Genomic DNA, 24176 nt, shown 5'->3' with positions numbered 1-24176 from the left:
CCATTTGCCACATTTCATGCACCGTAACCGCTTTCATTCACCATTTGCAACCATTTTTCTCTTTCTCCCACGGAACCCCTTGTCTTCCGTCCCCCGTGTTGCGCTTATCAATTCAACTGATAAGTTATTACAGGTACCGGACCGAGACCACCAGGGAAATCTCATTCCCGACTGGAAGCGCCAGATGCTCGCCAAGAAGGCGGCCGAGAAGGCGAAGAAAGAATTCGAAGATCGGTTGGCCCGGGAGGCCGAGGACCGCCGGCTGTCGGCGATACCCAAATGGAAGCGGGACCTGATGGCTCGGAAGGAGGAGGCCGAAAATAAGCTCAAGTAAGTGGGATAAAAATACGTTCATTGAAAAAAACAGCAATATGAAATATAAAATGCTCTTGTTTACAAATATTACAAGTCTATCGAACAATCCAGTCCAGTTCAATTTGAAATTAGTTGATTGTTCCAAATAAAGTGATAAGAAATGTCAATACATCGTCATGTACGAAATTTGAGTCAAAACGGTACATAGTTTCTGTGATCAATTCCATTACACGTCCAACTTATTTTGCAGATCCTCGATCTACACGCCTCGAGTGGAAGAAACTCAACGTCGCACGGACACATGGCGTTCCCGTATGTCCCAGCGGGCGATGTCGATCGACAACATCAGTTTCACTTCGCAGCACGAAGATTCCGTAGGGTCACGATTCAATAAGGAAAACAACCTCAACAATCAACACAACGGAAATGGTAGCCATCAGAATGGTACCAGCAACGGTCATCACGCCAATGGAGGCAGTAATCACAGCAATAGCAGTAGCAACACCAACATCAACGGCAGTGGTAGCCACCAACATAGCACACGTAGCTCAATGGAGAACATCAATAATAAGAACGATTACCATCATCATAGCACGAACCAGAATGGTAACGACGATGACGATGACAGTGAACAAATAATCCCTTGGCGGGCTCATCTGCGGAAAACCAACAGTCGTCTAAGCTTGATCGGTTGAAGCAAAGTACTGTACTCCTTGGCTGATGCCTAGAACTAGCTTGTTGTATAAAGATTTAACAAGAATACTATGAACGCATAATATATTTTAGCTTAGTTCCGTATAGCAGAAAACTGCAAACATCACTAATTTTATCTTTCGATTACATTATTTAATTTCGAGAATACTGCTTATGAACAAAAATGACCAACCTGAAACCACGGGCTTAACATGTAAACATAAATCAAAGATTTCGTTGCAATATTACACTAAGGTTACTGTTAATTCAAGTAGCGACGAATAAAATGGAGATGTGGTACGGATGATACTTAACCTATGTTAAATATGTAATTCGGACATGACGTGAAACTGCATTGTGATCATTGTTATAAATTCCTACAACAAAAATATGTAGATCCACTACCTAATCTATCGAACAAATAAAGAACAGAAGTATTGTCAATGCGAACTATCCCGTTATGAGGATTCTCTGAGTTTCAATATTGCTCACATGATCACCCTGGAAGTAACCTTTTCTGGAAAAAAAATAAACATAGTAAATCTGTTACGGATATTAAATAAAAAGCAGTTTAAGAACCCCATAGGCTTATTTCGAAGCAAACATACATACCATTAACCGTGGAAACGAATTATCATTTAGCAAACAAATTGTATATCTCAAACACACATACGCGCAACCTACGCAATATTCAACGTATTAAAATTGTAACGGGATTGACACGATATTCCATTTTAGAGCTACATAGGCATAAATTTCATTTTCGTTGAATAGTTATAATAAACGTTTATCAAATAGATGTTTTATTTGATTTAGTTTGTCCGAAATCAAGGATACTGTATTACATTCAAGTTTTACAAACATACTATTAAATTATAATAGTCTAAGTCATAACGATCAACAAATTAAAATAACTGACGATATCTCTGTGCCCCGAGGGAAATATATTTTTATTGCGTATTGTGCTCTTTGTCTACAGCAATTAAGTTGCTGCATTCATAGCATAGGTTTTGTTTAGGATCCCGATCCTATTTGGGCACGCTGAATTAATTTGTGCCACGTGGCACCAGTAATGCAGCGTCTGTGAATGGAAATCTCTCTGCATAATTTATATTGTCTATCTTCAGGGCCAAACTCAGAACAATCAGGAATGGAACATACACAAATCCACTTAAATATTGTCACTTACAAGTAAGATAAAATAAACCATAACAACTGATGTCATATAAATGGAATTTCAACGGCTAACTCTTACTGAACGTGAAACACGAGTAAATTTTTCTGTGTTCAAAACTGTTAACCAAGATGTACATCACAGAAGTTGTGGTCATTTGCGATGTGTTCTGGTATTGGTGGGTCGCCAGCAATTTTGGCGTAATCAATTCATAGATAAATTGCCGTTAGTTGTGTTAGAATTATAATTGGAGAGAATAATCAGTTAAATAGTAGTGGTGAAAGTCCTCGTATTTAAATTGAATTCGAGAGAAAACTACAAACTTTGTTCCGAGCTCAACAGCCTATTTGAAATTTATTTCAGGGAACGTAATAGATTTATTGCACGGACGACCAAACTATACTGACTACATAAAGATTAACCTATGCTCCCGAACCGCGCGTGCGACGCTACTATGCCGAGGAAAGCCCTGCCAAGAAATGGCAGACGCCCGGTATACTGGTGGAGTGCCGAAATTGCAGCCCTACGATCAGCCTGCCTCAAGGCTAGACGTAGGACGCAACGAGCCCGCACCGAGGAGGAAAGAGCGGTCCGCCGGGAAGTGTTTCAAGCTGCGAGACTGGCCCTTAACAAGGCCATCAAGAGCAGCAAGAGAGCGTGCTTCGACAACCTGTGCGAGGGTGCCAATGCGAATCCGTGGGGTGACGCCTATAGGATCGTGATGGCCAAGACCAAAGGGGCTCTTCACCCCCCGAACGGTCACCGGACCGGTTGGCGAGGATTATCGAAGTACTCTTCCCGTCCCGAGCCACAAGTCCCTGGCCTCCTCCTGCGCTGCAAGGCGCTGGGAGTGTGGCCGAAATGGTGGCTCCGGTGACGAACGAAGAGTTACTCGCAGTGGCTAACACCCTTGCGATGAACAAAGCTCCAGGCCCCGATGGAGTTCCAAACAGTGCACTTAAGGCAGCGATCATAGCGAACCCGAACATGTTCAGGCTAGCTATGCAGAGATGCCTGGATGAGTGTTGTTTCCTAAGAGATGGAAAAGGCAGAAGTTGGTACTGCTGCCGAAGGCCGGAAGCCTCCGGGTGACCCATCGGCGTACAGACCAATTTGCCTGATCGACACGACGGGTAAACTGCTCGAGAGGATCATCCTCAACAGGCTCACCCCGTATGCAGAGGGTACGGATGGCCTGTCGAGTAACCAGTTTGGTTTTCGGAAGGGTAAGTCCACGGTGGACGCTATCAATTCAGTCCTCAAGACTGCAGAGGTAGCGATCCAACGGAAAAGGCGAGGAATTCGATACTGTGCGTTGGTGACACTGGACGTGAAGAACGCATTCAACAGCGCAAGCTGGGATGCCATCGCGCTCTCGTTACACCGGCTTAGCCTGCCGGTGGGACTGTACCGGATCTTGGAATGCTACTTCCAGAACCGTGTGCTGCTATACGAGACCGATGCCGGTCAGAAAAGTGTTCCTATTACCGCAGGAGTCCCGCAAGGGTCAATCCTGGGTCCGGTACTATGGAACCTGATGTATGACGGGGTTCTGAAGCTAAAGTTCCCTCCTGGTGTGAAGATCGTCGGCTTTGCTGACGATGTAACCCTAGAGGTCTACGGGGAGTCAATCCCGAAGTAGAGCTAACCGCAGAACACGCGATCAGCACTGTGGCGGACTGGATGAGTGCGAGAGGCCTTGAGCTCGCTCAACATAAGACGGAGGTGGTTATCGTCAGCAACCGTAAGTCGGCACAACATGCAGTTGTACACGTGGGAGACGTCGCGATCACTTCAAAGCGGAGTCTGAAGATTCTTGGGGTCATCATAGACGACAAGCTTACCTTCGGTAGCCATGTCGAATATGCGTGCAAGAAGGCTTCGACTGCTGTGGCGGCATTATCGAGGATGATGTCCAACAGCTCCAAGGTGTGCGCCAGTAGACGTAGGCTACTGGCAGGCGTTGCCGCATCTATTCTTAGGTACGGCGGCCCGTCCTGGGCAAAAGCAGTTACCTGCAGAAACTGGAGAGCACCTACCGCTTGATGTGTCTCAGGGTGATATCGGCCTACCGCACGGTATCGCGCGACGCATCCTGCGTGATAGCGAGTATGATGCCAGTCGGGCTGGTCATCCGGGAGGACGAGGAGTGTTTTGACCTACGTGGCACCAGAGGAGCCCGCGAGCGTACCAGGGTGACTTCGGTTGCCAGATGGCAGCGCGAGTGGGATAACTCCTCGAAAGGTAGGTGGACCCACCGGCTGATTCCTAACATATCAAGCTGGGTGGGGAGACCCCATGGGGAGGTTCACTTCCATCTGACACAATTCCTGTCAGGCCATGGCTGTTTCCGACAGTACCACCACAGGTTTGGACACGCGGAGGTCCCCGCCTGCCCTGACTGCCCAGGCGTTGACGAAACTGCAGAGCACATACTGTTCGTATGTCCTCGTTTCGACGTCGAAAGAAGAGCAATGCTAGACGTTTGCGGCCGGGACACAACTCCGGATAATCTTATCCAAAGGATGTGTCAAGCGGTGGAGAAGTGGAACGCAGTCTCGACTGCAACCACTCAGATTGCCTGCAGCTTGCAGAGAATCTGGCGCGCCGAGCAACAATCGACAAGCATGACTAACTTGTGATTGGTTAGTTAGAGCGAAAGTGCCGAACGCGAAGAAGTGTGTGAATGGTCTGCCCATGCAGAGGTAATGGCGCAGCGGGTGGCAACCGAGATCGTCACCTCGAAGCATGGCAGAAGGGTGAATGAATAGGTGTATGTATGGACTGCACACGCCGCGCTGGGAGTAGCGCAGGAATGTTGGTTCCTACGACTACTGATACCCCGTGGCGTGGCAGAGGAGTGTGGGGGAGCATCCAAGTCAGTCTCACATGGTACGAAAGGAATGAGTTGAGTCGTGTTGAGCTAGTCTCATATGGCATGAATGAGGTGAGTCAGACTCACATGGTATGTCAGAAGTGGGAACCTAATGAAGAGTCCCACAAGGGATGCCAGAGGGAGTGTTAGGTCGAATGACTTGAGTAGTATGTGTCAGCGCGAACTGAATGAAAGAGGTGAGCAGTCTCACATGGTACGATAAAGGTGGGCATAGAATTAGTCCTGCACGGCATGAGAAGGGTGGGCACAAAAGTTAGTCCTGCACGGCATGAGAAGGGTGGGCACAAGTCAGACCCATAGGAGCGTTAACGTGTGTGCAAGCATGGAGTGTATGAGCATGAATCAAGGGTTTGGGTGGGCATACAAGTTAGACCCACATGGCATGAGAAGGGTGGGCACACAAGTTAGACCTGCACGGCATGACAGAGGTGCAACAGAGTATGTAGGGTGTGTTTGAGGGTGCGATAGAGCGAGCACCCAAGTCAGTCTCTGCACGGGACGGGTGCCTGTGTGAGCGATAACGAGCGAGTACGTTTAGTACTGCCATCCCCAGAAGTAGTACTGAGAGGTAGTTCCTGGGGAAACGATGGTGGAGCCCAAGGAGTTTAGTCGGTATTACCGGTATGGTCGAGTCCGACACTCCAGTACACTTCCGTGTGGTAGTTTGGCAACTACAATGCACGTGTACTGGGTTAGTGTGTAAATGCATTCTCCCTTGTAAAAAAAAAAAAAAAAAATGCTCCCGAACCCCTATGCTGGTTGGTGCTGGCTGTACTGGAGAGCACGCTTGTATTGGTGCAAACACTCAATTCAAAATGTCAGTGAGGGGGTTCGGTTCACTATTTCTAGCAAAATTTACACCGCATTCTATATAAACGCATCGGGTGCAACAATATATATAACGTCTTCAAGATAGCAATATTGAAAAAAAAAAACTTCATCAAACTGCTTTTCCGACATTTTTTTAATACTCGCTTTCAACCTCACTGTTCAGACCAAGACTCAAACACGAAATTCCGCACGGCATCAATTCAAATCGATTTGTTCCTGTTGAAAAAATGTGTTCATTGTTTTATCTCATTTTCCAAAAGTGGATGTCATCATCATATCAAACAAACAAAAATTAATACTTACATTATCTATATACGTATTCTTTACAATTTGTTCTTTTATACACGTTTAAAATGTGGGCTACAGTTAATTCAATAATTATCGTGTACAATAATGATAAAATATGAAGATTTGATTTATAGACGAAATCATGCAATTTTCTGGTCGATGGACAATGTTTCGTAGTATGTGGTGAAAAACATCTTTGACACACTTCTCTTTTCTCTAGAATAAGCCTGGGAGATAAGCGAAAATTGGGTTAATTGATGATTTTTTTTTCGTTTCTTCATTTTTTCTCCTCACTCACTTTTCGCGAAACTTTGTTGTAAGCAATTTGAATAAATTGTGTTTGTTTGTTTACCCATCGGTGTATAAGCCAGGACACTAGACTAAAAACTGTGTCCCATCCCCAGACGTCGATAACTCAAGGAGTGTACATTAATCTTCTTAGCAAAGTCACTCCCAACGATTCGTCAATCATCCCCCTGAATGTGAAACGGTTGGTACGGCTGTCCCTGTTTCTTCCTTTCGTAGATTCAAAACTCTTCGTTGATCATGTTATTTATTACTAAATAATCTGTTTGCCGGGGAGTTATGGATTGTCTCCCAAATTCAAGCCTGCACGGTGGGCCTGGCCATTTTAATACTTGTTTTATATTTATGATATGCTGCAAATATTAATGTAGACAAGAAAATGCTCGGGAAGACAACCGACATTTCCAGGATGCTTTTCAATACCGGCTGTGCATGTGCTAAGACAAGACAAGACTAGACAAGATTTTCAAAAAGTGGGTGTCATCCATATTTCGTACAATCCCTATCAGAAGATAGTAACAGATTTATATCAGAACTTGCTATTCTGTTACATCAGTTTTTCATAACAGCGTACCATTAGTATTTAAAATAAAAAAAATGTAACAAAATCTCTTCTAGTTTTAACAAAAATATTACTAAATATGTTTTAATTGAACAAAAATATAACTCGATGTGTTCCATAAAAAGTGGGAAAATAGCTTATACTTATAACAAATTATGTTATTGAAAAGATTATGATTATCGATAATGTGGGCAATTAACTTTGCCCAGATGGTTAAACTTTGAATGTAGGTACCAGCTATACTGCCTCTGCCACTGTACCTTCGTTTTGTTTCCAATTTCTATCTACCAAAAATGTAGGCAATTTTTCTTTTGGTAAAAATAAACAAAACACATTATGTTATAATCTTTTTATGACGATCATGCAATTTTCTTTCCTACATCTTGACACAGAATTTATAACAAAATTATTACAAGTATTGTTATTTGTAACACATATTTATATAGTTGTGGTACAATTTTGTTGTTACTAACTGGTCTGGGCTGCAAAATGGTGGGTTGACATCAAGGAAGGAGCGCCCAACAGAGCTCTGGTCCCCACAAGTCCCTATCTCACGCTTCCACGGGTCGTCCGATGACAAAAGACCGCCAGCTAAGGGTTGTGTACTTAGCTGGTAGTGCAGCCTGGGCACTGTTGTCCTTCTGACATCAGCTAGAGTGAGAAGGTACGCCTCGAGCGTCTGTTCACCAGGAGGTGCGGCTCAAACAGCGTCTGCCTGGTACCCAGCGGCTGATTAACGAAATGCTGTATCGCGTCAGCTATACCTAAGGTGGCAGCCCCATCAGCGCGATGTAGGTAACGCGACCCCGGTAAGGTAGCTTACTGAAGCCTCTCAAATACCACGAAAATGGAGATAGAAGAAAAAGAGAACGTTATTTTTGGCAACCGACCCTAAATGAACCTGGACGAGTGAGCCTTCTGGCTCGTGAACTGCAGAAGGTTGGAGTGAACGTGGCTGCTATTCAAGAAGTCCGATGGCCTAGATCCGGAGAACGTGAATTCCGAGCCGTGGACCCCACGACCGATACTGCATTCAAGTATAACATCTATCACAGCGGCAGTGAAAAAGCAGAGCATGGAGTTGGTTTCGTAGTGATGGGCAAGCAGATTAAGCGAGTGATGCGGTGGAAACCCATTTGCGAACGAATCTGTGTGTTGAGGATACGGGGCAAATTCCTCAATTACTGCCTAATCAACATTTACGCACCGACAAACGATAAATCCAACGACGTGAAGGACACGTTTTATGAATGTCTTGATAAAACCTATGGAGAGTGCCCAAAGCATGACGTTAAAATTGTTATCGGAGACGCTAACACTCAGGTCGGTAGAAAGGACTTTTTCCGTCCCATAATCGGTAGGGAGAGCCTTCACTCCGCTACCAATGACAACGGCCTAAGGCTAGTATATTTTGCTGCTGCCAGAGGGATGGCCATCAGTAGCACCTACTTTGCACGAAAGAACATCCGAAAGCACACCTGGAGACACCCAAATGACGAAACTTGCAACCAGATAGGCCATGTTTTGGTGGATGGGCGCCATTTCTCGGATGTTATCGATGTGCGGTCATTCAGAGGTCCGAACATTGACTCTGATCACTACCTCGTTGTCAGTAAAATTCAATCACGGTTGTCAACTGTATCGAACGACGAAAGATCACAGCGAACGATGCGTTACACTATCCAGCGATTGTCGGCGGAAGGATTATCGACTGAGTACCGCCAGAAGCTCGACGAACGGATAAGTGCAATCAACGTTAGAAATAACATCAACAATCTATAGGAGTCGATCCATGGAGCGGTGAGCACAACAGTACGAGAAGTGGTAGGCACTGCACAGAGGCGACCCAGGACGGGTTGGTTTGATGTGGAGTTTCAGAGAGTGACAGACGAGAAGAACGTTGCCAGAAGCCGGATGTTGGTGTCGGGTACCCGATCGAATAGAGATCGGTACAAGGAAGTAAGAGCAGCCGAAAAACGAACCCACCGCAGGAAGAAAAAAGAGTACGAAGAACAAGTTATTAGTGAGGCGCAGGAAAAAATGGAGCAGAACGATATGCGGAGGTTTTATGAGTCTGTCAATTGCGTGCGGAGAAAAACAGCGCCATCTCCCGTCATGTGCAACGACCAACAAGGTAATTTGTTGACAGATAAAACTGAAGTGGCTGCCAGGTGGAAGCAACACTTCGAGACTTTGTTGAATGGAGGAAAGAGCTGAAAAACAATAAGGCTGCGGGGAAGGACCAGCTCCCGGCTGAACTTCTCAAACATGGCAGTGAGCAGCTTTATGAAGTTCTGCACCATATTATATCGAAAATATGGGAAGACGAGGAAATGCCTGCTAGCTGGTTGGACGGCCTCATTTCCCCCTCTTTAAGAAAGGGCACAGACTGCGCCAATTAACGAGGAATAACCTCCTTAATTCGGCGTACAAAATTATGTCCCTTATTCTGTTCAACAGATTGAGACCGCTTGAAGAGTCTTTCGTCGGCGAATACCAAGCAGGTTTTCGTGAGGGCCGATCAACGACTGATCAAATGTTTATCCTGAGACAAATCCTTGATAAATTCCGGGAGTTTAGAGTCTGTTTATTGATTTCAAGGCGGCGTACGATTCAGTGAAACGGAATAAATTATGGCAAATTATGCTTCAACATGGTTTTCCGGCGAAACTGATACGGCTGATTCGTATAACGTTGGATGGATAGAAATCAAGTGTAAGGGTTGCGGATGAAATATCGACGTCATTTGTTACCTTAGATGGATTAAAGCAGGGTGATGCACTCTCGAATCTACTGTTCAATATAGCGCTCGAGGGAGCGATTAGGAGAGCTGGTGTGCAAAGAAGCGGTACCATTATTACAAAATCGCATATGCTCCTGGGATTTGCGGACGATATCGATATTATCGGAATTGATCGCCGTGCCGTGGAAGAGGCTTTTGTGCCTTTTAAGAGGGAGACAGCGAGGATTGGACTCACGATCAATACCAGCAAAACGAAGTACATGGTCGCTGGCAATCAACGTGGGTTTATTAGTGGTGGTGGTGGCGAAATGGTGCTGGATGGTGAAAAATTTGAAGTGGTAGAGGAATTTGTGTATCTTGGAACGTTAGTGACGTGCGATAATGACGTTTCCTGCGAGGTGAAAAGGCGTATTGCTGCTGCAAATAGGGCTTATTACGGACTTCGTAACCAGCTTAAGTCCCGTAGTCTGCAAACGAAAACAAAACTCGCGCTGTATACTACTCTGATTCTTCCGGTGGCTTTATACGGCCATGAGACATGGACGTTAAAGGAGGCTGATCGGAGAGCTCTCGGAGTGTTTGAGCGTAAGGTGCTGCGGACAATACTCGGCGGTAAACAGGAGAACGGTATCTGGCGGCGTCGCATGAATCACGAATTGTACCAGGTGTATAAAGGGCTGGATATTATTAAGTTGTTCGTATGCCGGAAGAATGTCAAGCGAAGATTATATTTAGTAGGGAACCCAGAAGAGGCCGCAGGCTTCGTGGAAGGCCGCGTACACGATGGCTATTTGCAGTTGAAGATGACCTGAGGGTGTTCAATGTTCAGGGCGACTGGAAGCGATTGGCCCAGGATCGAATTCAGTGGAGAAGGATACTCCATTCAGCGTAGGTTCATCGAAGAACTGTAGCCCATCAAGTATCAAGTAAGTATTTTCCATGTATCATATTTTCCATCATATTATTATATTTATCTATCATATTTTCATATTGTTATAATTTCTAATATTTAATTTTTATATTTTAATTTTTTGTCTTTCTTATATCTTTATACTTTCATGTTGTTATAATTAAATTTGCATATTTACATATTTTTATATGTTCATGTTTCCGTTTTCATATTTTTGTATTTTTATATTTTTTAAATATGTTTAATTTTTTTATATATTTTCATATTACTATGTTATATATTTTTGTGTTTTCATATTTTTATATTATCTTATTTTCAGATCTTCATATTGTCATACTTTCAAAAATTTATACTTTAATATCACTTTGTATATTTCCAAATTTTTAATATTTCCATATTCTCATTATTTTATGTACTAATATTTTTGTATTTTAATTTTTTTTAATTTCATGTTTTTATATTTTTTTTTATTTTTTTTATTTTTTCAATTTTTTTCTATTTTTTTATTTTCATAGGGTTACTGCTCCTGGACTTCATCTCATAGCTCCGATATTGGTCTCACGAAAAACAAAGCAATGGAAAGGTATTTGGTTTGTTTATTATTTTTGTGATTTTTTTTCAGCAGTAAGCACGCATGTTAGCAAAAAGAAGCGACGAAATTGGTGCCGTATTTCTTTGTTTCGCGATGAGATGAATATATGTTCAGTGAGATGGAAAATGGAACAGTTCCCCTATAGCAATTTTTATACTTTTATTACATTATATTTATGTTATCCTATTTTCACATTATAAAATTTTCATATTTATTATATATTTATTTTATAATATATATTATTGTATATATTTTTGTATATTTATATTATTGTATTATGTACCTTCATATTTTCATGATTTATCATTTTCATAGCACACTACAAAACATCCCAGGAAGGAAAGCTTCACAACCTGCCATGTAACCTTTATGCAGACGACGTCCTGGCACATAACCTGCTATCTGATACTGAACTGATATAACATTCTAAATAATAATAAAATTCTTTACAATTTCCAGCTTCTTCTACAAGAGAATGTACATCCTGAGGGAACTTTGGTTTCTAGTTGATGTTATTGTTGCGAACGCCCATTATGCGCCGCCGCACCTACGGATGAAAATGCTAGCTTGAAGACTATCTTGCCATCGCGATGTGAGCGACGACGTTTGTAGAGAGAACTATTTCTGACGGCTGGCGAAGAACGATGACGACAATGGATGGAAAAAAACAACGTGCGTTTAGCTTAGCTTACATCTAAAGTTGATTATTTCTAAAACTATTAATTTGTTGTACTATTGAATTTCTTAAACTATCCTTAAACTACTTAATACTAGAAGATTGAAAACGGTAGGTAGTTTTTTAATAGCGGAAAACTCAAATCGATATTATAATGAATACATTGTAAAATAGGTCTACGAAGATCATACATGCAACCGTACATGAAGTGCATTCTATATAGCATCGAGTAGCCGAGGTATTATAATTGAATTTGCATAACTTGAACCTTAATCTAATTGGCAATTTATATCTAGAAGTAACACATGCATATTTTGTTCCGACAATCGGATTGAGAAGGAAACTCACAAAACGTAAGACAAATTATACAACTACTAGCTTTATGTACCCGGCCTTGCTCGGAGTTGCCAGTTTAATTCGCAGTTTTTTTCACCATCGGAATTGGAATAGGTCAAAAGGATAATTGTGTTTTCTTATTGATATTTCATCATTTGATTAAAAGAAGGTAGATTACATTTGAAAACATTGACTGATTTTGAAAATGGGATCAAACCCAAAATCGCTTTATTCCGGGCAAACGTCTATTTCTAAAGAAGGAAAACATACACCGATGCCTTATTCCGGAAAAACGTCTATTTTTAAAGAAATGATCACATTTACTGTCCAGAAGGAAACACTTTAATCATTGCTTTTCTCTGGGCAAACCATGATTTCGATGAAGTGTTGAGTTGATCGATCCCCTGTCATCTTCGCCTTCTTAAGAAAAAAAAGAATGTTTGTTCCAAATTTGGTTGAAATCGGCAAGGGGTACAGAAGTTATGCTGGAACATTGGATCATTGCATACCTTGCTTTTATTTATTAATCTTGAATCATTATCATATAATTATCATACCTTTTAAAATTTGGAATAAAGGTTACTCGATTATGGATCACTATGCAATTTGATCATTCATAATCATCAATCATTAATCATATCGATCGTTAATCATTAACCATACACATAGTGTGTCAACATTTAATCACGATCGGTAATCGTTAATCATAATCCAACGGTTTTTTCATCTATTATTCATAATCGTTAATTATTGTCAAAATGAATTTAATCATTAATCATTATCAGTCATCATTTTCAAAAATTATAATTCATTAATCATAATCTTTAATCATAGAGTTGAATGATTTAATCATTTAATCTGCTTAGAATTGGTCCTGGGGGTCAGGAGTTACACTGAGTTGCCCGTTTTCTAAAGACAACCGCTTTCCTTTACTCCTTCCTCTTTTCTCAACGGCCATTTCACCCCTTTGTTATCTTCTCCTAGGGATAGAAAATGTGTGTACCAAATTTGGTTGAAATCGGTACAGGGGTTCAGAAGTTACACTAAATTGCCCGTTTTCTGAACAATACCCTCCCTTCAGACCCCTACCCCTTATCCAAATTTCCTCCTGTACGATCGGCTCCTCATAGTGAATATGTGTACAAAATTTGATTGAAATCGGTCCTGGGGGTTGGGAGTTACACTGAGTTGCTCGTTTTCCAAAGACAACACCTCCCTATACCTCCCCTTTTTTCCAATGACCATCCCATCCCCTTTGTTATCTTTTCCTTATGATGTAGAATGTGTGTACCAAATTTGGTTGAAATCGGTACAGGGGTTCATGATTTACTTTGAATTGCCCGTTTTCTAAACAAAACCCTCCCTCCAGACCCCTCCCCTTTCCCAAATCCCTCCCATATGATTACCTCCTCGTAGTGAATATGTGTACAAAATTTGGTTGAAATCGGTCCTGGAGTTGAAAGTTACACAGAATTGTTCGTTTTCTGAACAAAACCCTCCCACCACCCCTCCCCTTTTCTACATGACCATCCCACCCCTTTGTTAACTTCCTCTGAGGATAGAGAATGTCTGTACCAAATTTGGTTGAAATCGGTCCTGGAGTTGAAAGTTACACAGAATTGTTCGTTTTCTGAACAAAACCCTCCCACCACCCTCCCCTTTTCTACATGACCATCCCACCCTTTGTTAACTTCCTCTGAGGATAGAGAATGTCTGTACCAAATTTGGTTGAAATCGGCCAAGTGGTTCAGAAGTAGTTAGCGAACATACATACATAGATTGGTTTTATATATATAGATATTACCGCTACTAATTAATTGCTCTTTCAAGGGAAATTTTAACCGTTAAATCTACCTTTATGGTTAAATCTACAATATACGCGTTAAAACTACGGACTACTGTTTCCTTTTCGTTGTGAAAGCAACAGTTATATTCTACAATTATGTATATACAAAATTTCATATAATTTCTTATCATAATGTTATTCAATTTACTACATATTTATATACAACTACCAAAATAAGAACTTAAAAAGAACGCGGTGGGTATGGTACGGTATGTCCACGCATCCATCAACCGCTGCAGATTCGTGATATGTATCATGTTGAAGTGACTACTTGAACCCGATACATCTCAAAGAATCATCTCTGCGGTAAACACAACGCAGTGGGCCTGGCCGTTTATGTCATACCACTGGTATGCTGTGAGCCTCAATATTGGCAAGAAAAATTATTGGGCGTCATCTAACTCAATGATTTTCCAGGATGCTTTCTTTGTACTGGCTGCGTTTGTGTTCGATTAGATTAGATTAGATTAGATTAGGGAGAGCCAGGCAGTTTGTTCATGTTTTGCACCGCAAATGAATTTTTCACCCCCGTCGTCCTCTCGTCCATAAATTGGGCAGATTGAAACACCTAGCTGTATATTCATCTTGGTTTTGACTGTTATATAGCCTTCCAAAAATGTGGCAAAATTGGATCGTGGAGAAACCATATCAAAACCGTCATAAAATCGGGTGTAGACCAAATCAGGGACAGATAAAATCTTAACATGCTAAAAATCGAGTACAGTATATTGTACGTACATATTCGTTCATGGAATGATGCTATGGCAGTTTCATTGCAAAGAATTGAAAATAATTTTATTTGAAGTTAAATTGTAAACAAATAATCAATCAAAAGCCTGAATGCGTCCATTTTTGAAAGAATAAAAACCAAAAATAGTGAACTATTTAAATTACACATGTTCCAAAATCTGAAAAAATCACGGTATCTTCGAAATATTGAGAATGTAGTTAAAACTGTTTTGAGAGCCTATTCCAACTACAAGCTTTATCAGGATAAAGCTATAATAAGAAGGCTTTTGATGTTAAAGTAGTTGTGTAACATCTCGTAATCTAAACAAACTATAAGCGTCACCTTTTAGAAAACCAAGAATGTTCAAACGTATGTAGCAAGCATTTTTGACAAACTACATCCTATTTAAATTATTATTAGGACGTACTTCATCATTATCGGATAATAGTAAAAGAGTAAAAAATGGATTACCTGATAACTTTCCTCAAAACCACAAACGCTCAATAATAATGAAATGTTTTTGTTTAACGATAATTCAAGCTACGGACAAAATTAGCTCAAATCCTATTCTCGGTTGCGTATGAAAAGCTTGTGGTAGATAGAAGCACATAGAAGTGGGTTACGCCGGAAACTAACTAGAATACTTGATACTTTGAATTTCCCTGATTAAAGCAGAACTCGATATATGTGTAATTAGTCCTACAAAGGGTTTCAAAATTCCGTCAACCGAGCTAGCGATTTTTGGATTTCAAGGTTTAAATTATTTCCACGGAAATCAAATTGAACATGAGTTATGAATAGTATTAATCGAATGATTTAAGATAAACGTAATTGAAAAACGCTCATTTCTATGAACATTGAAGTTACTCCCCCTCTCCTTTATGGAATATTTCTGTTCCAAAAAAGCGCGACTTGAGACAATTTTCAATCTGTATTTGTCGTTAACATTTGACTTCAATAGCTACGAATTCACATACATTTTTTAATATACATGTAAAAAAAAATCTGACAGCAGAATAGAACTGCTATCGACTACGCGGCTTTTTCTACTCAGATCTCTTTTTGAACGTGCTCGAAAAGTAAGTTAGATCTTAATACCTAATATTCTGGCTGAAATTTGTATGGTCAATTTAATACAGAACATTGGGCAGAAACTTTAACGACTAATTGATTTCGCCGCCTCCAAGAATATCATGGCCATTCGCAGCACCAACTTCCAACACAGCCTCCCGTATCGGTACACCTGGAGATCATCACTGCAGACAGAATCACAAATCGACCACGTTCTGATTGATGGACGGCACTTCTCCGACATTATCGACGTCAGGACATATCGTGGCGCTAACATCGACTCTGACCACTATCTGGTGATGGTTAAACTGCGCCCAAAACTATCCGTCATCAACAATGTTCGGATCGACGACCGCCGCGGTACGTCCTAGAGCGACTGAAGCAACCTGATGTCGCCACTGCATACGCGCAGCAACTCAAGGCAGCGTTGCCGGAAGAGGGTGAGCCCGATGGGGCCCCTCTTGAGGACTGCTGGAATACAGTCAAAGCAGCCATTAACGACGCAGCGGAGAACAACGTCGGGTATATGGGTCGAAGTCGACGGAACGATTGGTTCGACGAAGAGTGCAGACAGATTCTGGAGGAGAAGGACGCAGCGCGGGCGGTCGCGCTGCAGCAAGGTACCCGGCAGAACGTGGAACGTTATAGAAGGAAGCGGAGACAGCAGACCCGCCTTTTTCAGGAGAAGAAACGCCGCCTGGAAGAAGCGAAGTGATGGAACAGCTGTGTCGTTCTCAAGAAACACGCAAGTTCTACCAGAAGCTCAACGCATCTCTCAAAGGCTTCGTGCCGCGAGCCGAAATGTGCCGGGATAAGGATGGGAGCATCTTGACGGACGAACGTGTGGTGATCGAAAGGTGGAAGCAGCACTACGAGAAACATTTGAATGGCGCTGAGAGTACAGGCTGTGAAAATCAAGGCAGCGTAGGAATTGACTACGTCAGTTCAGCGGACGATGGAAGCCAACCAACCCCACCCTTGAGGGAAGGTAAAGATGCCATCCAACAGCTAAAGACCAATAAAGCAGCTGGTAGGGATGGTATCGGAGCTGAGCTCACCAAGATGAGCCCGGAAAAGCTAGCCACTTGCCTGCACAAACTGATAGTCAGAATCTGGGAAACCGAACAGCTACCGGAGGAGTGGAAGGAAGGGGTTATATGCCCCATCTACAAGAAAGGCGACAAACTGGAGTGGGAGAACTTTCGAGCGATCACCATCCTTAATGCCGCCTACAAAGTGATATCCCAGATCATCTTCCGTCGTCTGTCACCATTAGTGAATGAGTTCGTGGGAAGTTATCAAGCCGGCTTCGTTGACGGCCGCTCGACAACGGACCAGATCTTTACTGTACGGCAAATCCTTCAAAAATGCCGTGAATACCAGGTCCCAACGCACCATCTGTTCGTTGATTTCAAGGCGGCATACGACAGTATAGACCGCGTAGAGCTATGGAAAATTATGGACGAGAACAGCTTCCCTGGGAAGCTTACCACACTGATCAAAGCAACGGTGGATGGTGTGCAAAACTGTGTGAAGATTTCGGGCGAACACTCCAGTTCGTTCGAATCGCGCCGGGGACTAAGACAAGGTGATGGACTTTCGTGCCTGTTGTTCAACATTGCGCTAGAAGGTGTCATGCGGAGAGCCGGGTGTAACAGCCGGGGTACGATTTTCAACAGATCCAGTCACAATTAATTGCATATTATTCGGCAACTCGGCCGTACAAAAACCGTTTTTTTGTTAAATATCTTGACTGTGCATATGCACAGCATATGTTTCGAAATGGACAAATTGATATGAAATTTGCGAAAAAGAATCCACGTGTCTTGGAGGGACTCGAACCCTCAACCTCCTACTCTCTAGATAGGCGTGATAACCCCTACACAACAAGACCACTTAAAGGTCACGTTTGCGGAAAAGCCATCAGAATCTGAGTACCAACCTCCACCGCGGTTAGCTCTCTTTTTTGCAAATTGAATATCTTTCGGATGCTTGATTTGCCCAATCTCCACATTTGCTTTACTATTGTATATCCACAGCCAAGCGAGTGCACATTGTTTATTAAACGAGAGGATCGCACTCCATGCCCCCCAGCAACGGACTGGGCGGGACGGTATAGAATGCGAATTCAATCGCACTCTGCTGTGCCAAAGGCTTGCTTGGCTAAAGCATTTGATGAGTTTGATTGCCTTTACGTAAACGGTCGCGTGTACTCAGACGACTAATGACGGTGAAAGACCGACACTTGATTACAATTAATTGCATATTATTCGGCAACTCGGCCGTACGAAAACCATTTTTTTGTTTGTCCATTTCGAAACATATGCTGTGCATATGCACAGCCAAGATATTTAAGATCCAGTCAATTTATTTGCTTCGCGGATGACATGGACATTGTCGGCCGAACATTTGCAAAGGTGGCAGAACTGTACACCCGCCTGAAACGTGAAGCAACAAAAGTTGGACTGGTGGTGAATGCGTCAAAGACAAAGTACATGCTTGTGGGCGGAACCGAGCGCGACAGGGCCCGCCTGAGAAGTAGTGTTACGATAGGCGGGACACCTTCGAGGTGGTCGAGGAATTCGTCTTCCTCGGATCCTTGCTAACGGCTGACAACAACGTTATTCGTGAAATACGAAGGCGCATCATCTGTGGAAGTCGGGCCTACTACGGGCTCCAGAAGAAACTGCGGTCGAAAAGATTCACCACCGCACCAAATGTGTCATGTACAAGACGCTTATAAGACCGGTTGTCCTTACGGACATGAAACATGGACAATGCTCGAGGAGGACTTGCAAGCACTCGGAGTATTCGAGAGACGGGTGCTTAGGACCATCTTTGGCGGTGTGCAAGAAGACGGTGTGTGGCGACGAGCTCGCCCAACTCTACGGCGAACCCAGTATCTCGGAGGTCGTTAACGCCGGAAGGATAAGATGGGCAGGACATGTTGCAAGAATGCCGGACAGCAACCCTGCAAAGATGGTGTTTGCTTCCGATCCGGTAGGTACGAGACGGCGTGGAGCGCAGCGAGCGAGATGGGCAGACCAGGTGCAAAATGACTTGGCGAGCGTGGGGCGTATCCGAGGATGAAGAGATATGCGGCCTCGAACCGTGCATTGTGGCGTCAAATTGTTGATTCAGTGTTATCTGTTTAGATGTTAACTAAATAAATGAATGGGCAGAAACTTAATGAATAATGAAACAGGATTCGCCGTCCTATACAACTTGTTGTGAGTAAACAAGTTAAGACCAAAAATGTTTCAAAACTAAGTAGTTTTTTTAAATGCATTTTACGAATAAAAAATTAGTTCTTGGGCTTCTTATAAAAAAGATATTTTTTTTTGTAAAAAAATATATTGGCTAAAACTTTCGAGCCCAGAGTCCGATCAACCCAATTTTCAATGGGAAACAATCGGACAGGATTCCCCGCCGAACACAATTTGTTGCGAGCAAATCGGTTGATGAAAACTGATTGAAAAGTTGGCCTGACTTTCCACGCCTTTTTTGCTTAAAAATGTATTTTGACCATAGTTTCTGATCCCGTCTGCCCAGTTCTCAATAGAAAGCAATGGGACGGGATTCCCTGTCGAACGCTACTTTTGCAAAACAATCGGTAAAGGATAAATGCCAAAAAAGTGAGCTAGAATTTTTCACTCGTCTTCGTCAAGAGAAAAAGAATTTTTACCATAACTTCTGAGCCCATAGACCGATCCGGCCAATTTTCAATGGGAAACAATGGAACAGGATTCTGCGTCGGATTCCGGATTCTGCGTCGAATGCAATTCCGGTTAAGGCTAAGTGCCTGAAAAGTGGGCTAGACTTCCACTTCCACTCGTTGTTGTCTAAAAACCCAGATTAATCCACCTAGCGGTAATGGAGCCTTTCTTGTGAGTTATAAAAATAGTATTTTGGCTTTAACTTTTGAGCCCATAGTCGAATGCAACTTGTTCCGAGCAAATCGGTTAAGGATGTGCCTTAAAAAATGAGTGAGAAATTCTCACGCGCCCGTTTTTGGTATAAAAAAATGTATTTTGGCCATAACTTCTGAGCCCATAGTCCGATCCGGCCAATTTTCAATAGGAAACAATAGGGCAGAATACTGCGTCGATCAAGGGTAAGTACAAAAAAAGTGAGCTAGACTTTTTGCTCTTTGCTAGCGTTTAACTCCAAAACTAACTCCATTACCTGATAGAGGAAAGCTTATTCTGTTGGACACAAGAAATGTTTTTCTCGGAAAATGCTTGCTTTAGCAAAAAATCGTCTTCTGATGTTTGTTTACAAAACCTTGTGCATCCAAATCGCTTTTAATAGGGTTACGGATGGTATTCCCGGCATAATCCTATTCTCAAACACCGAAAATCGCAAAGGTCCTTTTTAATCATGTGTGCTTACTCGAGAATTTACGATGCAGCTATTTCAAATAATACTTAAGAGTGAAAATGTGGCTTCAGAGGAGTGTGCCGAGGCGCAATAGCCTTGGATACCAGCTTCTTAAAAAATTGAGCCGTATTTTTTATCCATCCCCATCTACCAACTGGCATGCCTCTGAGAATCCGAGTGTCTGTTACGTTTATTCAGTATCTCCATCTATATGTCAAAATGTTTTGTTCATTCCAATACAAACGCAAAAATTCAAAAGATTCTGACCGGCATATTTATATCAGAAAAATGTTTGATTGTATTAACTGTCACTCACGAAAATTTACCCGACTCATCATAACTGTAGCTGTTTGGCTGATTGAGGAACATTCTTAAGCTGTTGTTCACAGCGAGTAGATCGTCTCCCTTTTATCGTCCTTCTCTAAGAATCCAGAATCCTTCCAGGAGCAGGTAAGCAATGCAGATGGTCTCCGGATCGATACCCACACATACATTTTGCCAAAGCTCCCTTATTTTTTGCAGCTGAAGCAAAATATCTGAAAACATTATAATATATACGCTTTGATTTTTTTTTCTTGGAATATTGTTATCTTTGTTTTCTTCATTTTGTTTAGAGTTCACGGTAGCCACTCGGAATCAACGCTCTCTGACCGACGAGATGCTAATTAAATCAGTAATTTCCATTATTTTTCTGGCCGTCCTAGCCGAGGCGGACATAGTTAGGTAAGTTTGTCATATTTTAATCTGATTACCAGGCATAACAATGCAAAAGTATGACATTACAATCAAAGCTTGTCGAATGGGGTTGTTGATGAATCATACTTTCGCCATTATTTCCTTTGCAGTTATTTTCAATTGGAAAATTATCATTTCAATGTCTTTGTTGTGCGCTCGTGATCATTTTCAGGGTTCAGCTGCATAAAACAGAAAGTGCGCGTCAGCATTTTCGGGATGTAGGCACCGAGATCAAACAATTGCGCCTCAAGTACAATGCCGTCTCCGGGCCGGTCCCCGAGCCACTGTCGAACTATTTGGATGTGAGTTTCAGCACGATTGAGATAATTATTTCTTTACTGATATCAAATTATTTATACTGAATTGACAGGCCCAGTACTACGGAGCTATCACCATTGGAACGCCACCGCAAAGCTTCAAAGTAGTATTCGATACGGGCTCTTCTAACCTATGGGTGCCCTCAAAGGAGTGCTCATTCACCAATATTGCATGCTGTGAGTCAACTGTTATCTCGTGTTTATTTCAATTTGAAACTATAATGAACTTAATGTTTATTTCAGTGATGCATAATAAATACAATGCCAAGAAGTCTTCGACATTCGAGAAGAACGGCACGGCTTTCCACATTCAATATGGCACAGGAAGCTTAACTGGTTACCTATCGACTGATACGGTTGGATTGGGCGGGGTTTCCATCGTCAAGCAAACCTTTGCTGAAGCTATCAACGAGCCGGGATTGGTTTTTGTTGCTGCTAAGTTCGACGGAATTCTGGGATTGGCCTACAGCTCGATTTCCGTAGATGGCGTCGTTCCAGTATTCTACAATATGTTTAACCAGGGACTTGTCGATGCTCCAGTGTTCTCCTTCTACCTGAATCGGGATCCGAGCGCTGCTGAAGGTGGTGAAATCATTTTCGGTGGATCGGACTCAAATAAGTACACCGGAGACTTCACATATCTGCCTGTGGACCGAAAAGCCTATTGGCAGTTCAAGATGGATTCCGTTAAGGTTGGCGATAATGAGTACTGCAACAATGGATGCGAAGCTATCGCCGATACCGGCACTAGCTTGATTGCTGGTCCGGTGTCAGAGGTTACCGCTATCAACAAGGCTATCGGCGGCACTCCTATTTTGAACGGGGAATACATGGTCGATTGCTCGCTGATTCCAAAGCTGCCAAAGATTACGTTCGTGTTGGGAGGAAAGTCATTCGAGCTGGAAGGGGCTGATTACATTTTGCGTGTAGCTCAGATGGGTAAGACCATTTGCCTGTCCGGATTTATGGGTATCGACATTCCGCCGCCGAATGGACCGTTGTGGATTTTGGGAGACGTTTTCATCGGAAAGTACTACACCGAGTTCGACATGGGCAATGATCGTGTTGGATTTGCCACAGCCATCTAAATTAGAAAGCAGAAATAATGTTGGTAGAATGCCAAAATAGATGCTAAATATGGTTAGTTTCCATTACAAAGATTCAACTTGTGAAAGTGTGTGTTGATTGAATAAAAAATGAATTTCGAAATATTTTATGCTTTTGAATTTAATGTTATGCTTCAGTTCTTCTTCTTCTTCTTCTTCTTCTTATTGGCATTACATCCCCACACTGGGACAGAGCCGCCTCGCAGCTTAATGTTCATTAAGCACTTCCACAGTTTTATAACTGCGAGGTTTCTAAGCCAGGTTACCATTTTTGCATTCGTATATCATGAGGCTAGCACGATGATACTTTTATGCCCAGGGAAATCGAGACAATTTCCAATCCGAAAATTGCCTAGACCAGCACCGGGAATCGAACCCAGCCACCCTCAGCATGGTCTTGCTTTGTAGCCGCGCGTCTTACCGCACGGCTAAGGAGGGCCCCATGCCTCAGTATTAGAAAATAAAATTAATCGGATTTTGCATGTCCCTTCCGCCCATTTTATAATATTTTTTTAACAAAGCTTTCTTTCTGCCAACCTCCACGCAGAAAAAAAACAATAATAATAAGATTTAATGTAAATTTAAAAATAATTTCACATTGTTCTGGCGGTAGCAAGAAATATTATTATTTTATCAATCCAGTATTATTGATTGAACAAAAGCGTCATAAGCTCTAATTTTACGAAACTTTGATTGGTTCACGAACAGAAAAAGCTTAAAATTGTACCAAAAAGTCTGATTGATGTTTGTAAATCGTTAACTACAGACAATAAAATATCAATAACTTAGCTTTAGCTTAGCTTAGACTGACTGTACATATCAATGGTTGCTACTCCGTGATTGATCAGAACTGGTGCAAATTGCACTACGATCCAAGTGAATAGTGGTTGGGATTTACAAACTATTCTCGAAGTGCACGTTTCAGCAGCTCGCAAATGTTGATCAATAACGGCGCCGGCCAAGTCCTTACAGTCAGTTGGGAAAGGGAGGGAATGTGAGTGTGTGGTAATTGTTGCTACTAGAGACCGAGAATACCTCTGCATCTCCACATTTACCACGGGAAGGAAGTAGTGTTAGTTGGGTGGGGTTATCAGTAACATAGATCGGGATTCACCATGGAAAGTGATGTGACCTATGAAACTTCTACACAGCAGTATTAGCATTTTCTTAATTTGTTCAATTGTTCATTCTTCGCGAGAATAAACAATCAATCGCTCAAAGTGAGCGATTGTTCATTTGAATTTCGGATTAGGCGCCCGCGTTATCATTTCATTAACGTAAGAAAAGTAAAAAAGAAACGGGATTAAAATTGAAAATAATTGATAGTAATCGGAAAGCTAATGTTATTCAGCAACCCTTATTTTATCTCTATTTGACGTTAAGTAAGAATGTAAATTTACGTTCATTTTACATGTCGTTTATTTTGCATTACTTTCGCGCGCGTGTGTGTGTCACTTGCCATGACCAGTATACCGTAATCAGGATCTCACTGGTATTAATCCTGATGTGCCGGTTGGCACTCGTGTTGGGCTTGTGCGCTTTGAGCGGCACACGGTCGCTTTTCAGTCAATATAAAGTCGTACATAGTGCAATACAAGATGCTGAATTGGAGACGATATTGATGCACGATATACATACATGTTGTATGGAGAAGCACCTATATCGCCTC

At 42.2% G+C, this 24176-nt stretch overlaps 2 protein-coding genes across 2 annotated transcripts in view; both read left to right on the top strand.

Annotated features, from left to right (window-relative positions):
* The window catches only part of LOC134205560 (espin-like), a 45855-nt gene extending 44048 nt beyond the window's left edge, over positions 1–1807 (top strand). The window contains exons 5-6 of the mRNA XM_062680891.1: positions 74–330; positions 566–1807. Of these exons, the coding sequence (XP_062536875.1) occupies positions 74–330; positions 566–1010 (702 nt within the window). The 3' untranslated portion in view covers positions 1011–1807. The remainder of the gene's footprint in view (positions 1–73; positions 331–565) is intronic.
* Positions 1808–20647: 18840 nt separating this feature from the next.
* On the top strand, positions 20648–22612 carry LOC134205557 (lysosomal aspartic protease-like). The gene is made up of 5 exons (XM_062680887.1): positions 20648–20799; positions 20964–21072; positions 21257–21386; positions 21455–21578; positions 21645–22612. The coding sequence occupies exons 2-5, from the start codon at positions 21008–21010 to the stop codon at positions 22487–22489; spliced, it is 1164 nt and encodes a 387-aa protein (XP_062536871.1). The 5' UTR covers positions 20648–20799; positions 20964–21007; the 3' UTR covers positions 22490–22612.
* The last annotated feature ends 1564 nt before the right edge of the window (positions 22613–24176 follow it).

This window comes from Armigeres subalbatus, chromosome 1 (genome assembly GCF_024139115.2).
Source record: "Armigeres subalbatus isolate Guangzhou_Male chromosome 1, GZ_Asu_2, whole genome shotgun sequence".
NCBI classification, from domain to species: Eukaryota; Metazoa; Arthropoda; class Insecta; order Diptera; family Culicidae; genus Armigeres; species Armigeres subalbatus.
This window is presented reverse-complemented; position numbering and strand designations above follow the sequence as displayed.

Bases quoted from the DNA above. Each gene is read 5' to 3' on its own strand.
- LOC134205557 (XM_062680887.1), top strand. From the start codon at position 21,008: ATGCTAATTAAATCAGTAATTTCCATTATTTTTCTGGCCGTCCTAGCC. The intron at 21,387-21,454 runs GTGAGTTTCAGC...CTGAATTGACAG, and splicing joins CACTGTCGAACTATTTGGAT to GCCCAGTACTACGGAGCTAT. The intron at 21,579-21,644 runs GTGAGTCAACTG...TGTTTATTTCAG, and splicing joins ATTCACCAATATTGCATGCT to TGATGCATAATAAATACAAT.